The following is a 17,963-nucleotide window of genomic DNA, read 5'->3' as shown; positions in this document are numbered from 1 at the left end:
ATAAGTAACTTTGCAACTACATGTTATGTGTTAGGGTTAGGATAGTAGAATGAGCTGTCATATAAACTTTTTTAAAAGCATAATTACTTTAAGTCGGTAGAATGTCTGTCAAAATATCAAAATATAGTGTATTATATGTAAAATAAAGCTATTAAGCAGAAACTCTACTAATACTCTAAAGACTGGTGGTTGCTTAGTTACAGATACTCTTTGGTTTAGGGACCCATTTTCATTATCAGCTAGTTTCTTATTAGCATGCATATTACTAGCATATTGGTTGTTTATTAGTACTTATAAAACACATATTAATGCCTTATTCTGCAGGACCATATTTCAGATCCCATAATCCTACCCCATACCTAAATGTATTAACTACCTTACTACAGTAACTATTAATAAGGAGTTTATTGAGACAAAAGTTGTTGTTTATAGTTGGTCCCCAAACTAAAGTGTGGCCAAAGTGTTAAATTTTGACTTTTTATATAGATGGATTTCATTACTCAAAATGTCTTGCTCACTGGCCATTTCAAACTCTTTACCATCCAGTTTCTCTATGCATCCTTCTTACTTTTTGTACTTTCTTGTCTTGTCCTCTCCTTTTTATGCTGTGTCTCTCCTTTCCTGCTTCTTTCTGAGACTTCAACAATAAGCACAGAATATCACAACCATAGAGATAAATGTATGGTAATTGCTGTAGCCTCTGGCATGGTAACAGTCCTTGTCGCCATGGGTGAGGCTGTTGACCACTAATTACAGCCAGACACAGCATCTATTATTCATATTACTAACTCCTCTGGCAATTATGTCATTTTAATTTGAACACCAATGCTCTTAGGTCTACACTAGCTAACTTTGCTAGATACATAACTTCTGTTCATCGGGTGAAAAGTGTCCATGTGTTTGCACTTTTTTTTCTGTGACTTTGAAAGCATAGACTACATCTGCATGCCCATATTTAGAACTATTACATGGTTTAAATAGTTTGGAAGCTCGTGATTGGTCAAACCCCACTGCTCTAAGACACAATTCATCACGTTGATAGCAGGTGTACCGTTTTACTTCCCAGGAAGGGCTGGGGTCTGCCATCATACACATCCGTGCAGTGCCCTATATACTGGTGCAATGCGACCTTGAGTACACAAGGCACACAAGCACACAAGGCACAAGCTCTCTTAACACATTACAACCTGTCAGACCACTGTGGACAGTATAGATCTGTGGCAATGAAAGATAGAAAAGTGATGATTGAGAGAAAGGAAAAGGCTGAAGTCTGACCTACATTTGAGAGAGGGCTGTAAATAATCAATAAAGCATCCTAGATTAGCGTGTGCTCTCTTTAGCCTGAATGATGGGCCATTCAGTAAATGAACCGTACATACTATAATAAATTGTGAGGCATTCAAAATCTCTGAAATGCATTTGCATGAAAATGACACCAGTTTAGATGCTAAAAGTTTAAGTGCCCTAGAAAATTAGTGGCCATATATAATGTTTTCTGTACTGTAAATATGATAGATGTGATTTTATTTATTTTTGCGTAATTTAAATGCAAAAATATGTTTTAAAGTATATCCAGAGTTTTAGTGTTCACAGAAATAATGATAATGATAATAATATATATATATATATATATATATATATATATATATATATATATATATATATATAAAATGTTTTTTTTATTGTTCTCATTAAAAAGTAAGTTTTGACATATAGTTTACTGTGAAAGTACTATTGCTTTATACAAGATACTAGATATAAACAACTTTAACACCTTGAAATTGCACGTTGCAGCTCAAATAACTTTTTCATTTATTCAGCTTGTGCATTTATGGCTGAATATTTGAGAGTTTCTGGAAACATCTGTCCATCTGCCTGTCAGTTTCAAGAGTCAGATAATATTTACAGAGAGAGAGAGAGAGAGAGAGAGAGAACACCTGCTGCCCCTTTGGTTGTAGCTGGTGCTGTAACAAGTTTTGCAGTTTGAAAATTATAGGAATGGATCCCGCAAAAAACAACTTGTCATCCTTGTGCTTGGTGATAGCATGATGAATTGTCACCTTGGACACCTTTGATCATCAGCACTGTCTAGCAAAGCCAGACTTGATCACTGTCAGAGCCCCCAGCAGACAGGGCGAGATGCAGAGAAAGGGAGAGAGAGGACAAAAAGAGAAAGCTAACTGCTACCTCAGGACACCTCAGGCTGGGTGGACAACAGGCTGTTTTCTGCTGAAAGGCCTATCAAAAAGACCCATATCAAAAAATACAGCAAATTGCATGCTATAAAGCGCAGAGAGAAACAGGCTACTGTGGGGTGGATGTGCCCTTAAGACAAGGACACAACTCCTACAATAGCACAAAACAAGAGCGATCTGTTATGCATTCATATGCAATACATCATCTTATTATGTTACCATGTATATTATAAGAACTTACCAAACAAATGATGTGCAAGTAAGCTTACAGAGAGGCGAAGGCTTGGCTAACGTGTTTGAAGTGTTCAGTTCCATTTTACATACCTAAAGTATATTCTAACATTACAATAGTTACTATCACACATCTGTGTTATTAAACAAATAATATTATTCAATCACTGAATATTTATTTATTTATTATTTATAATGCGCTTTTCTCACACCCAAAACGCAAATGACACATAAAATCAAACATCTACATCAATGTCCCTGTGTAGAGTTTCAGGGTCTTATGAAAGGCAATGACAGGTAATGCTCCTCAGTTATACTGGTCAGTTGCAAATGGACACCTGTTTAAAGCCCAGAAACAAATCCCTGGAATGGAAGTGGGGCTAGAGGGGGTCTGGCGAACTGCCCCTCCTGCTGGGGATGGATTGTGCATGTAGTACTTGGCTCTAGAGATGAGCCAGATGTTTTAGGCCCAGGAGAGATGGAGTCTAACAAGCTCTGTGTAAACAGGACTAGTCTTGGTGCCTCTTCCTGCAGCATGAGATGTTTTGGCCCAACAACACAATCAGGGAGTAATTTAAATTTAATCCCGAGTTTGCAAAGCGCTACAAGAAGTTTCTATCAACAAATTAGTTTAAAATAATATGACTGATTGAACTTCAAAGCCAGAGCAAAGAGTGCTACCAAATGTGTCAGATTTGCTGAATCTAATATGTATCAATGATAATCCTGTATCTGCAGACATTTCCAGGAAATCTCTTTATCGCATTAAGCGATCAAAACCATCACGCTTATGTGAGAGGACTTGCATAATCAATTAACATCGTGGCATTTGCTGGGACATGCCGGAGGACTCAGGCAAGAAGGGCCATCTTGTTATAACCACTCATCAAAGGGAAAGGTTAGCTGTCGGGTTCCGGTCCAGTGCTGGGGAGATTTGAGGAGACACTGGAGTGCACTACAGCATTGAGTCTCCGAGCTTGATTCATTATGTATTATAGTCAAATAGAACATGAATTTGGTGAGGCCACAGGCCACCATAATCACCAGCTGACATGAGAAAAATAGGGGGCGTGAAATGGCATAGAGACGTGAGCTTAAGAAGTTAATTTCAGAGTTGGAGTTTTGACCGTGTGGTCTTGGATTTGAGGCCACATAAACAGAATGAAAGTAAATGGGGTCCAGAATGACATCAGGTTTCATTATATGGACAAAAACATTAAGACATTTTTTCAAAATAGCTTTATTTTTCTGATATTCATCTGGGAGTGTCTGATCTTGATTCCAAGTTCGGTCACATGTATTTATAAAGCACATTTAAAAAACAACAAGTGCTGTACAATTTATTAACACAATTAAATAATATCAAGCAACAGCAAATTAAAAAAACTCACAAGATACAAATAAAAGCATGCAAAATAACCATAAACAACTTTTTAACCCAATATTCTCAGGCAACACCATAGGCTAAAGAGAATAAATGAGTCTTCAATCTAGATTTAAAAGTGTCCAACGTGGGCGAGGATCTCACGGTAACTGGAAGTGCATTCCACTGTTTAGGAGCCACAATTGCAAAAGCTTGGTCACCCTTAGTCTTTAAACAGGACCGGGGAACTGAAAGAAGCAATTGGTAACAAGAGCGGAGAGATCTTGACACAGAATTTGGTTTAAGGAGATCAGCAATATAAGGAGGGTCTAGCCCATGAAGAGCTTTTTAAACAAACAGCAAAACCTTAAAATCGACTGTATTTAATTGGTAACCAATGCAAGGAAGTGACAATAGGAGTAATGTGCTCTATCTTCCTAGTGCTCATCAAAAGTTTAGCTGCCGTGTTCTGGGCCAACTGCAAACGATGAATAGAGAAAAGAGATAGACCCATATATATTGCATTACAGTAATCAAGTCGGGATGTAATAAGTGCATGGATCACTACTTCTATGTCCTCTTTGAGAGGAACTGTTTTAATTTGGCAATGTATCGAAGATGTTTTACAACTGGGGTGTATGCTAACGTTGGAATAAAGAGCTTGAGGAAGATCTTGATCAAAATGAGGAGTTTACTGAATACCGAAGGAGAATGACAGACTATATACAACATATTAACATCAATAGGTTGTTACGATGACAGCATTACAATCACGGACGAAGAAGAACTAAACAGACAGGGTATTTAAGCACACAGAAGGTAATGAGGGAACTGGAGAGAGGTGGGGATCAATCAATTAACAAAACAAGAAAAGGAAGATGACCAAATAAGGGAACAGAAATCCATGAATGTAACAGTTCGCCCCCTCCCGGAACTGTGTGTCCTCGCACCGCAAGAGGAATACCAGTGGAGGGAGGGTGGGGGTTCTGGAGGCGGGCCAGGGGCAGGCAAGGGGCAGGCAAAGAGGGAGCAAGGAGGTAGGAACCAGGGCGGAGTGGATGGAGGGAGGAGCCCGGAGCAGGAGGAGCCAGATGGTCCTCCAGAGACCAGCCAGGATGGAGATCCACGGTGGAGTCGACAGCGGGAGGAGCCATGGTGGAGAAGGGGCCGACGACACCAGGGGGCCGACAGACGGAGACTGCACTGGTGGGTGAGGAGCCCAAGATGGAGCAGCGCAGCCGCAGAGCAAGGGTGAAGCAGAGGATCCGGAGGGCCTAGGTGGAGCAGAAGGCTCAGGCGACCAAGGCGGAGGCGGAGGCGGAGGCGGGGCCCTGGAAGACCACTGCAGAGCCAGAGTGACTGAGGATGGAGGTGGAACCAGAGGGAAGGAGGAGCCTGACAGAGCCAGAGGGATGGAGTGACGAGGTGAAGCCAGAGGAATGGAGTCCCGAGGCGGCGGATGGTCGACGACTGACCAAGGTGGAGCCGGCGAGACAAGGGAGCCCGGTGGAGCAGGTGGGATGCCAGGCCACGGTGGAGACGAGGGAGCTAAGAGCCAAGGCGGAGCCGCTGGGTCGCAGGACCGAGGAGGAGTCCAGGGCTCGGAGGCTAGAGGCGGAGACAGGGAATTCACATGCCAAGGCAGAGCTGGAGACTGGCAGTCCAGCAGCGAACCATCGCGCCCAGGTGGCGCGGACTGAGGGTGAGCTGTGGGACTGACTGGCACCAGCAGGGATGAGGTTGAGGAAATGGCTGGTCTAGGAGGAGAAGAGAGAGGGAGGATGGGAGGAAACACAGGAGGATCAGGGCTGGACGGAACCAGCGGAAGTGGAGCAGAGGAACTGGCAGGTCTAGGAAGAGGTGGGAGAGGGAGGCTGGCAGGGAATACAGGAGACACAGGAAATTCAAGGTTGGGCAGAACCAGCGGAGAAACAGAAAATTCAGGGCTGGGCGGACCCAGTGGAGAAACATAAAATTCAAGGCTGGACAGAACCAGCGGAGAATCAGAAAGTACAGGGCTGGGTGGAACCAGCGGAGAAACAGAAAATTCAGGGCTGGGCGGAACCAGCGGAGAAACAGAAAACTCAGGGCTGGGCGGAACCAGCGGAAATGGAGCAGAGGAACTGACTGGAGGAGGTGGGAGTGGGAGACTGAGAGGGTATACAGGGGGATCAGGGCTGGACGGAACCAGCGGAGAAATAGAAAATTCAGGGATTTCCTCCATAGACCAGTCCATAAGGTCCATAAGTTGCTCCATATCATTGCCAGAAACCGAAAACAGCTCACAGAAGTGTGGCAGGGCTTTCCTCTATGCCCTCGATCTCCACTAAAACTCCCACGACGCACGGTGGTGCCGGCTCACACACCTGGTCAGTCGCGCTCTCGAGGTCCTGCTCCCTGTCGGTGATAGGCTCGGGCTCTGCAGCTGCGGTGGGCTCTAGCTCCGTGCGGCGGGATGGTGGCTGGCTGGTCTCTGGGTCGGGAGTGGGGCTGGAGATATCCTCTTCAGCGGTGCAGATGGTCCATGAAGATCCATTTTTCTCCAGCACCCACTCCACGAAAGCGGCAAAATCCTCTCGGGGACCGTTCGCTGGTAGGCGTACCTTACACCGATCGCTCAGGCCGGTGTAGAAGAAATTTGAGAGCGAACGGTCAGGGAAGTGGGTAAGGCACGCCAGATCTAAAAAGTCCCTGGTATGGTACTCCAGCGAACAGTCCAGTTGCTCCAGGCATAGGAGTTGGACCGCTGGAATTGCCATTCCGGGAGAGGGAGGAAAACAAAAACCAAAAAGAAAGAAAAACGCTGCTAACTAAACTGTTTGGGTCCGTGATTCTGTTACAACTGGGGTGTATGCTAACGTTGGAATAAAGAGCTTCAGGAGGATCTTGATCAAAATGAGGAGTTTACTGAATATCGAAGGAGAATGACAGAGTATATACAACACATTAACATCAATAGGTTAAGTTACAATAACAGCATTACAACCATGGACAAAGAAGAACTAAACAGATAGGGTTTTTAAGCACACAGAAGGTAATGAGGGAACTGGAGACAGGTGGGGATCAATCAATTAACAAAACAAGAAAAGGAAGATGACCAAATAAGGGAACAGAAATCCATGAATGTAACAAGATGAAAGTAGCTTCCTTTAACGACAGAATTTATCTGCTTGTCAAATAATCAATCAGAATCAAAGACAATGCCTAGGTTCTTAACTTGCAGTGTTAAAGACAGGGAACCCAGTTGGTTTCCAATATTTCGTCGCTGTCGGGCGGAATCCTCGCATATCCAAAACCATTATTTTTCAGGAAATTAAAAAAACTGCATATTTTTTAAGGTAATAAACATTATATTTGTTAACATTGGTATTATACCTTTTATTGCTATCATATACTGTTGTATACCAACATTAACACAACATTTGCCCAAAATCACGTTTTATCGGAGATACAAGTTTTATGACTTGGGAGCATGGAGATACGAGTTTATGCCGTCATTGATAAGAATGGTACGGACACAGACATCTCTGCTGCCAGCAGTGTTCATCAAAGTCTGCATTCACTTTGAGCCTTTTGACAAGAGACATGGCTTTACGAGCTAATCAAAAGCAAATGATTGTGGTTACATACATCTCCCTAAACTCTATTTTAAACGTTAGAGCTATGAGTGACGCAATACCAAAATGAAACGATAAACAGTGTTGCCAAGTCCGCGGTTGTCCTTGGGATTTGGGCTACTTTTACACTGTTGCTGCCGGGTGAAGTGTCCCCAATAACGTGATATGTATCCACTGGAATGGCTAATTTTTAACCTGGACCCCGTCGAAATGCGATTTGGCTAGTTTTTAGTAGCGATTGGGAGGGTTTCATTGTGAAACCCTAGCAACCCTGACGATAAAGGCTGTCTAATAGGTGGAATTTAATCTGCACGCAAAATTGGCGATCACGCTGAACCATTTGACCAGAGAAATATAAAAAAAAGCTAACGACTGTGGTTACATACATCTTCCTAAGCTCTATTTTAAAAGTTTAAGAGCTATAAGTGATCCAATACAAAAAACAATGAGGTGATTAGGCTGAACAATAGGCGGAAATTAGTATAATCTGCCCGCAAACTTACCTTTGATGCTCACGGGCTTCCTCCTGCACCGAAGAATTACAGCTATCGATTTATATTTGTATCTAACCAAACTATTTTCACTCGTTGTTATCTAAAAAACAGAGTTATCCAAAGAGGCTTACTTGGCGATAGTAGAAAGCCTTTTTTTCTGCCATAAATAAAAACCTTGCTACTTGGGGTATTTTACATGCACAGTGCAAAGAGAGGCATCTATAAAGTAGGCCTAACAGTTGAACTTAAAGTCAGTAAAATAATAATAAAAACAATAATTTAATGGTGGTATCCAAAACATCCAATTTAATTCAAGTATTATATTAGATACATTTAAAACTTTAATGCACATGCATAATAAGCCTAATGAGTAGATATTTAAAATACACAAATAACTGATATCATAGTGTAACACAGATAAAATCATAGTTAAGCCATGCTTTACTAAGTCCATTACTGAGTGTATTTGTGAGTAAAGTGAGTCCTTGTCTGTGTGTATGTATCTGTGAGGCTCTGTGTGTGGTGTTACATTGCCATCATATTGACTGTGTTAATACTGCATCCTATATTAAGCTAGTGAAGCAAATTTGAGTCCTTTGAGGTGACTTCCTTCAGGTCTTGGATGCGTTTGAATTTCAGCTTCAATTTCAGAGTTCCTCAAAGCAGACACACTTGATTGCTGAAAAAAAATAAAACGAATTAAGGTCAAGTGATCGTTTCCCTAAATTATATGGCATGATTACGTATGATAATGAGGCAAGAAGGCAGCTAGCTTGCTTAAAAAGTCATGAACATGATGGCAAAGGCAGCTACTTGTTGAAAATGATGGCATGACTTGATATTATAAGCTACAATCCTGTTTTATCTGCAATGCACAGAGTTTAGTCTGCATTGCATTGGATTGTCTTTCGCAAAGTTCAGATCCTCAGATGAGCGCCAGAAGCGGGTGTCAATATATTTTTTGTGCATTAAATTCATTATCCTCGTCAGAAACAAAACCATGGAAGATTTCAGTCAACAAGATAGCTACCGTCCAATGCTAGACGTAGCAGAAAGAAAAATCTAGCATCCTCAGAAATGATACATGACACCTCAGCACTGCAATTACTTCGAGATAAACTGTAATATATATTATATATAAACTGTTATTATATAATTCATATAACTGAATCATGAATAACCATTGTTTGAATAAACATTTAATTCAGAGGACTTGCTGCTAGACAAGGATTCATTGCGACTCTCAATCTTGAGGAGACATATGCCGCGAAGCTCCTGCAAAGTGAAGAAGAGGTGGAGTTACGAGACTTCTCAGAGAGTTGAAGTCTCCAATGGATTTTACGAGATTTGCTCTCAAGCTATTTTAAGACTTTAGATTGGTTAATAATTTGTAAAATTAACATACCAACGTGGGCACTGACCAATAGCATCGATTTGTGAAAAAAATATGAAATGTGCAAAATTTGTACATAGGAGGTTTCCGCCCAACAGCAATGATTTGCAACACACAATGAAGATCCAAAAGCAATGGCCTCAGTTTTGTCTTCATTTAACTTTAGGAGGTTTTCTGACAACCACCTTTTTAACTTACTCCAGACAGGAGATAAGGTTTTTGATAGAGTTTCCATTGCTAGACTTGACAGGAAGATAAAATTGTGTATCGTCAGAATAACGATAAGAGACATCATATTTCTTAAAAATAGAGCCAAGAGGAAGCATGTATAAAGACAAAAGCAGAGGACTCAAAACAGGATCTTGTGGGACACCACATGTGATCAATGTTGAAGATGAATTATGCTTACCCATATGAGAATGTACGACCTTTAAGATATGAGGAGAACCAACTTAATGCAACCCCTAGAATGCCGACCACTGTGGACGATTTAATAAAATGGAGTGATCTATTGTGTCAAATGCTGCACTTCTTAGTTCTAAAAGAACTAAGATGAGCCCATCTCCGGAATCCAAGCAGCACAGGATATTATTTGTTACTTTTAGCAAAGCAGTCTCGGTACTATGAAAAGCCCTAAATCCTGATTGAAATTTATCAAGAATGTTAAAATCAGTCAGATAAGAAAGCTGTAAATAAATGACCTTTTTCCAGAATGTTTGATAGAAATGGCCAAATTTGTTTATTTCTTTTTCTGAGGAGAGGCTACACCACAGCACATTTGAAACTTCTGGGAGCCACTCCGCTGGTCAGAGAACTGTTAATAATGGCCAGTATGATTGGGGCAACCAAATTAAAAATATATTTAAGAAAACGTGATGGAATGATATCCATAGGAGAATTTGTAGGTTTCAATGAAGAAACTATATCCGGAGGAATCCATAGTGCTAGTTAACCTCTGTATTTTGAGAGAAATATGTCGATCGTAAATCTCTTTAAATTGCATAATTGTAGAAGAAGTAATAACACGAGTAAAATCCAGACTCTCTGGAGGAGGAGAGATGTGGCAGTAGACATTTAAATAAAACAAAACTATGATCAGAACATCCATATTCAAACACCTCAAGATTGCTCACATGATAACTGGAAGTTAACACCAGATCAAGCATATGACCTTTTATATGAGTAGGACCTGTGTCAAATTAGGAATCCACCATCTACAAAAATTTAGTGCCTAAAGGTTGTGTTTTACAGCAAATATGAATATTGAAATCTCCAAGAATTAACAATCTATCACAATGAGGTACCAATGTTCACAAAACTCTGAGAATTCACCAATGAAGTCCTTATTATATTTAGGCGGTCTATGGATGAGTGCACAAAGTATGGGACAAATTTGATCGATCTTCATTAGCTGCACTTTAAAGGTTGTAAAGGCGTCAACAGGCAAAATGGGTGTGAGACCCCTGATTGATATATTGGGGATGATGTGCAATTCCTAGAAAGTGACAAATTTTGTAAGTTTCTACAGACAGACGAGAGGCTAAATTCAGGCTTAACAGATCTGAGGCAGTATAAATATACATCCTGTTTGTGCCGATGCACAAACGAGTGAACAAGTCCTGTGGGATAAAAGGCCTGTTCTTTAAAACAATGAAAAGAAAAAATAGACAACAGCCAATGCACCGGTATAATCCAACAACATCCAAGTAGTCAAGCAAAAGGAAGTCCCACAGAAGATACAGCAGACACAACAGACAACAACAAGGTACCAGAGAGTAGTGGCAGACAAACACACAAACGTACATTGAACCGTAAGTTTCTGCACTTACTTCTGCATCAGAATACAACTCTAATTGTGCCATGACATTAAAGGGGTCATATGATGCTGCTTATAAGAACATTGTTTGGGGTATTTGGTGTAATGAAATGTGTGTATGCGGTTTAAGGTTCAAAAAACACATTATTTTCCACATACTGTACATTATTGTCTCACCTCTATGCCCCACCTTCTGAAACGCGTAGGCTCGTCGGTCTAAAAAAGCTAGCTGTGCTCTGATTGGCCAGCTATGATTGGCCGAATACCTCAAGCATGTGATGGAAATGTTATGCCCCTTAACATACTGTGATGCGTTGTCCTGCCGGAGTGATGAGACATAAATTAAAAACCCATTATAAACGTGATGTAAACATGATTTCTACACAGCAAAATATCCAGTGTTGTTTAGTGTTGTTTTTATGGTGTTAATTTATCAGAGTTAAAAAGTGTTGATTCTGGTGTTGATTTGAATGGCATTAACACTTGCAGTGTTAATCAGTGGTCGGAGTCAGTGTAATAACAGCGAGTTGACATAATTGACACTGGTGATGAGTTGATTCAATTTCCGGTCCTTGGAGATCATTTCCTTTTTGATTAATGGCGGAAGACCACGAGGAGAGTACAGTGTTCAAACAGGTATAATATTTAATAACCTCTTAAATTTTCATCATGTTTTGTTTACGTTTCTCACCGTTCAAAATAATTTGAATACGTTTCTCAACATTGCCAGAGTGCTAACATAATTTATTTTCAGATAACATAACGCGACAGACCACTGACAGGATCTCAAGGCGATTTAGTTGTACCACTTTTTAGCTAGCAAATTGAGGTAAGAATGGCATTGTTTGTGCAAGTGAGCAATTTTAAACGTACGTTTTCTTATATTTTAGAATCTGGGGTAGATAGGTAATTTCTGTGGTTTGTGTAACTTAACGGTTACTGTTAGCTATTAATTAACGCAAATAGCGCAGCATCCATATTCCCCTTCTTTGGGTTCACGTTATTTGTGTTGCCAAAATAAGACATTTTAATGCATTTTTGTCTCCAATATTTTAGTATAACTGTGCATTGTTCGACAAATAATGTCTGACTGTTGAAGTGAGCAGCAATAAGTAACGCGCGCTTTTTTTCTTTTTTTTTTTTTTACGACCTTGAACGGACAGCCTCGGATAGCCCGAGGAATTTACAGTATATCGCTGTTACTCTCATCTTCAAAGTAAAAGGAAGCGGATATAAATTATCAGATAATCAAGCTAGAAGCGTTTTGCTGAACTTGTATTTTCTGCCAGCATATGATTGATTGTGAACCAATTCGCTCATTTGAGACACGTGATTGACGCTTTATCTGCAATAGCAGATACGAATCAACTTGCTGCAATTTCACTTTAATGTAACGTAAACTGTTGTGACAGATGGATCCTCTTACAACAGCGGCTCGCTGGATTTTCTTATTAATAGTCATTTGCATTTTTCTTTACCAACAGTTTTTCGTCATGTTGGTTAAAGTTCAATATCAAGTTGTGAAGAAATTTGTAAAACTGAACAGCGATAGTACGTTCCAAAACTTTCTCACTGAAGGTAAGCTAAGAATCTTTTGCTACTACTTAGAAATGTACTTAGTCGTAGAACTATGCTTGAGGTATAATCCCACAGGGTTTGTGTATGTTAACACCACGATAAGGTCTCATTTGTTAACAATCATTAATTTGCAAACTAACAATTAGCTACTAAATTTAGGTTTAATAAGTAGAACTGTTCATTTTAGTTAATGGTGCATTCATGTTAACAGATAAAACTTTTGATATTCGTTATGTATTAGGAAATGTTGAGATTAACATTAAGTTTATTAAATGCTGTTAACTAATGAGAAATTATTATAAAGTTAGTGTGTGTGTGTCTATATATATATATATATATATATATACTTTTTATTTTTAATGCTATTGTTAAAATTACCTTTCAGTTAAGAGCAAATTCGCTTTGGAAAGAACTGCAGCTCTTGAGGTCTTTGATACAGACACAGCTGTGGAAGAGGACATCTTCCATGAATTGATTGAAGGCAGTCCACATTTATGCCTAACAGTAATATGTCTGGAAGAAAATATTTCTGCTGGTTTGTGTGAAGGTAAGTATATAACACTTTATATAGTCTTTCTAGTACTCCAGTGTAATTATCCTGGGGATAAAATGCATTTAGGTCAGATAAACACATTTACCTTTAGCAGATGCTGCAGGAGTCTTTAGCAGTTTTTTGAATATTATCACATTTGTTTGGGTTAATATCCAATCATGAAAAGGTGGAAAAAAGGATCAGGTGGTTAACGGTGCTGGGTCGGGTCGGGCCCTTGATAAAGCACGCCACGTGTCATGCGCAGCGTCTCGTCCACTCGCAGTCTCGCATGCGTGATTCATCACACCTGCTGTGCGTGCTGTACTATTCAGTAGAATAAGTGCAACATGGAGCTTGAAGAAGCAAAGAAAAAAATGAAAACAGGAGAATTAACTTTGAGCAAGTTTGGAGGAAAATCGGAGGTATGGAAACATTTTAAACTAGTCGTGGGGAGTGACAACATATGTTTTGGCTTTGACTCGTGCATTAAATGCGGCACGCATATATATATATATATATATATATATATATATATATAACTATATATAACTGCGCAGCTTCCCCGTAGCATAAATGATCTAGCACAGCAGCACCTGCGGTAAAAAAAAAAAAAAAAAAAATCTGGCGCCGCCCCTGGTTATAACGGCCCACATATTAAAAATGGTCGGGTTTAAATCGGGCTCGGGCTCATAATTACAGTGAACGTGTCGGGCCGGGCCCAGACACAACGTGCTTGGGCTCGGGTAGGGTCGGGCTTGATTTGTTGGGCCCGATCTAAGCTCTACTCCATAGACTGCAAATAATTGCAACTGTCAAGGCCCAGAAAGTTAGTAAAGATATCATTAACATAGTCCATGTGACCACAGTGGTTTCATCAAAAATATCTTTAAGATAAATGAAGTTCTAACTGGTTTGGAATGACATGAGGCGGAGTAATTAATGACAAATGTTATTTTGCTGAAGTAACCCTTTGATTGGATTTCTGATACAAAATTATTGCTGCAAAAGTAAAGAACATTTAGACAAAGCCCTGTTTGGTTTAATGCCTTTAGAAAAAACATGAAAATTGTTTTGCCTTTCTCTTTCAAGAGTTTTCACCCACAAGATCGTCAACCCCCAGCACATGCACGGATACTCTTTCACTCTCTTCAACTGACCATGAAGAGACAGAGAGAGCAGTGCATATTCAAGCCACAATGGCCAGCAACAGTTTTAACATAGACTCTGAAAAGGCAAAAGGGGTATGTATGCATGTTTTTCCTTATGGTTAACTTATCGATATAATAATACTTTCACCCTTTAGTAGTCTTCCAAGTGTTCATCTGTATTGTGGTATGTTTAATCAGATTGTCCAAGATGCACTGGAAAAAAAATCTGGTGGTGAGGAAGTGCTTGAAGAATACCAGAAAACTAAAACTTTAAAGCACAGCACCAGACGTCAGCTTGTTAATATTGTTGTCAGTCACATGACAGAAATTCACGGGTAAGACTACAATGCACAGATGCAAGAAATACACACAGCTGTGTCATTTGGTGTAGAAAACAAGGTTAAGTTTAACATTATATCTATATATATATATGTTTACACTGAAGGAGGATCCCCAACCGCAAACAGAGGGAAACTTATGCCTTGGGAATTATTTCTCTCTTTCCTAGCCTGAGAGACCCGTTTTCAACAAAGGGCTATGTAAGAATCTTTTGTATTGATGTATTTGTAACACAATCTAGTTGGACATGACGTTTTATGCTCCTTTTTGTGGCATGTAATAGCAGTTTATCTTTTAAATGTTATGACTTATGTAATATTCAAATTTTACAAGGTGTTCTATTGGCTTTCTGACAGGAGCATTTCTACGATCCGGAAAAGGGAACCGGGTTCATCTCCTGGCGCCTTAAAACTTTGTCGAGGAAGAACCCAAAACGTGTTCACTTGGAAATGACTGAAAGTGGAGGACCAAGTCGACGAAGGAGGATCGATGATGTGCAACAACTTGAAGGAGATGCATGCAGAGAGGCAATTTCTTTCCTTGTCCATACAGCTGATGAAGCCGAAGTTTTGCAAAAGATGAAGGGAACTTTCAAGCATAGACAAGAACTGGTACATAATCCTGAAAGATCAGCTGATGTCCTTGATGTCTTTCCAAGATATTTGGATGTAAAAGGATTGGTAAATAAAACATTTATTCTCCTTTTCAAAGATTGTTGTAAGTGTTTTAGATATGTCTGCTTTTTTAAGTGTTGCTAAGGTTACTCTTTGACATTATTGCTACTTGGACTCATTCGTTCATAATTTATCACTCTCGCTCGTACAGTACATGCCAGTGAAAGATTTTGAAAGAATTCAAGTAAATACTTTAATTTCTATGTTTGACTCATTTGGACATTCATGATCTTTTAGTCTTTACATGTGCACACTATCGATTTTTGGTGGTAAAAGACTAAAGTAATTTCTTAGAAATCTTGTAATATGTTTTGTCTTTAGATTAATCAGGACTTTGCTCTGCTCTTCAATGCTGAAACTTCCAACAAGTTTCTTGAGCGGTGGGAGACAGCATTCCAGCAAAAGATCATCAATGAAGCCCAGTCTCTTACATCAACAGCAGAAATTCGGTGTCTTCTCAATGCAGCATGTGGACAAGGTTCTGAAAATGGTTGGCATAATTTGTGAAGATGTCAATTTCATATTTACTCTGGATTCTTGTTATTGTGAGCACTAAATGTTTGTTTTTCTTTTATCCTAAATTGCCCACCATAAACATCTACTCATTCAGATTGGGACAGTGACATGTCATCTGTCCTGCTGCTGTTGCATCTCCTGCCTCCTGCTCCAGGGAGGAAGAAGACTAAGATCAGTCCAACAGAGGCTGTTGACAGACTTGTGCATTTCCATAAGGTAAAAATATTGTTGCAGAATTGTGAATATTTGATTATGATTTTGGTTCTAAACCCTAAAATGCAATGGCTTTCAATCATGGTCTTTGGGACTCTCTGCACATTCTGTCTCTCTGACCTGACACAGAAAATTTGGTCTTTTACTCACCCTCAGGTTGTTCCTGGCTGCTTTGGACAGCAATTGACTAACATAGTAGGGAAAAAAATACTATGATGGTTAATGGCTGCCCAAAGCGTCCTGTTTAAATACTTCAAAATATCTTGTGTTCAGTAGTACAAAGATGTATAAAGGTTTGGAATAACCAGTGGTTAACAACCTTTTCTGTAAATTACAGGTTTTTTCATTTTTGGGTGAACTAACCCTTTAGTTTATTACATGGAGCTCTTACATAATGAGGTGAAGTTCTGAATCGGGGAGACATACAACTTGCAGAGCAAAGGGTCCACAGGACAGTGATTGAAAATCACTGGCAAAATGTCTCAAATGTTCCTTTTAACTGATTGCACATGTTCACTTGCATTATATTGACCTACAGCTCTCAGATGTCCATGTACAACTCTTTGTTTGTGTTCTAATGAAGTAAGTCAGTCGCATAGTTTGGTTTGGCTGGGGGTGTATCAGCACGTTATTTGATTATTTATTTATTTATTTTTTGTTGAATTCCTTTTAATAACATTTTCCTTTTAATATAATACACAAAGCATGATATAAACTAACTATAACTGTTTTGTTTGGCACGTATTGGGTTAAGGTGTTTTATAGTTTTTGTTTTGTTTTTTTATAATGCATTTATCATTTCACATTGTAAAAAAAAAAAAAAAAGAATTTTTTTTCTAATTTTTGTCTGTGCTCTTTTCAGTCCTGCACCAGTATTGAAGGCCATCTCAGTGGGAGGGAGGGCCACCAGCCATTCCTACTGGGATCAGGAAGGATTAAGGGCAGGATCGACCACTTCTACGTCGTTGTGGACAAGCGCCTCATCCCTTGCGCTGGATCCAGCTCCTTGAGTGCCTTTGATGAACTTTTTAAAGTTCACTATGTCTTCAACCTGTCCTACGAGGAATCCCTGGTCAACTTCTTTACCTTCCTGCAGACTACAGTTTACAACGTAGATGTTGGTCTTTCAAGTGAGTCTCCAAGAGTAAGGGAACTGCGTGCAAAGCTTTTAAATTAGTTTAAATGTTGAAGTGTTTCCTCTGTAAAAGTCTGCATGCAAACAGCCACTCTTTGATAGCTCATCTAAGAGTCACACACAGTTTCTATCCTTCGTTAAAATTTAGGTTGTTATGTGCACAGAGTGGCTGTAGTCGGCAGTTTTGCTCATATTCTGGTTTTCAAAAGCATTTGAACAGTTTTCATGTTGTTGATGCCAGTCCAGCTTTTTATTTGCCATCTGGTGAACTGTCATTTCAAAATGTTAATAATCAGTCAGGTTCTTTGTTTGTCGGAGAAAGTGATCCTCAAGTTGCGCTCATTGAGAAAAATGTTACCTTTTCCAGGAGAGAGACGGCAGATATATGTGCCTCAATTGTGGCCAAATTACAGTGCAGTGGAGTAGCCAATAGCTTGGTATCATCAGTTGTTTCAGACCTTGAGGATCTCACCACGGAACTGCATAACCAAACTCGTCAAGATGTGATTTCTGTCATTCCTCTTAATAACTCCATCAGATCAGCTGTCGAAGATAGTTTGGTTCATTTTGAGAGTCCCTTTTCCATGTTTAACACCGAAACTAAAAGAACTAATTATTTCATTGACAAATGGGGTGTCGTGGAGCCTGTTGAAATTGTGCTTGGCATGAGATATGACATTAGGAGAAATAAAAAAACTGGATGTTATGATCAGGTCCCA

The 17,963-nt window shown here is 39.7% G+C and overlaps 1 protein-coding gene across 1 annotated transcript in view; it reads left to right on the top strand.

Annotated features, from left to right (window-relative positions):
* Window positions 1-17,286, top strand: part of LOC132151439 (uncharacterized) — a 51,289-nt gene extending 34,003 nt beyond the window's left edge. Inside the window, exons 6-12 of the mRNA XM_059559539.1 lie at window positions 13,073-13,234; window positions 14,309-14,460; window positions 14,566-14,702; window positions 14,813-14,906; window positions 15,702-15,870; window positions 16,051-16,112; window positions 16,972-17,286. Of these exons, the coding sequence (XP_059415522.1) occupies window positions 13,073-13,234; window positions 14,309-14,460; window positions 14,566-14,702; window positions 14,813-14,906; window positions 15,702-15,870; window positions 16,051-16,112; window positions 16,972-17,286 (1,091 nt within the window). The remainder of the gene's footprint in view (window positions 1-13,072; window positions 13,235-14,308; window positions 14,461-14,565; window positions 14,703-14,812; window positions 14,907-15,701; window positions 15,871-16,050; window positions 16,113-16,971) is intronic.
* Window positions 17,287-17,963: the final 677 nt, after the last annotated feature.

This window comes from Carassius carassius, chromosome 10 (genome assembly GCF_963082965.1).
Source record: "Carassius carassius chromosome 10, fCarCar2.1, whole genome shotgun sequence".
NCBI lineage: Eukaryota > Metazoa > Chordata > Actinopteri > Cypriniformes > Cyprinidae > Carassius > Carassius carassius.
Note: the sequence above shows the minus strand (reverse complement) of the source record. Positions and strands in the feature narration are given on the sequence as shown.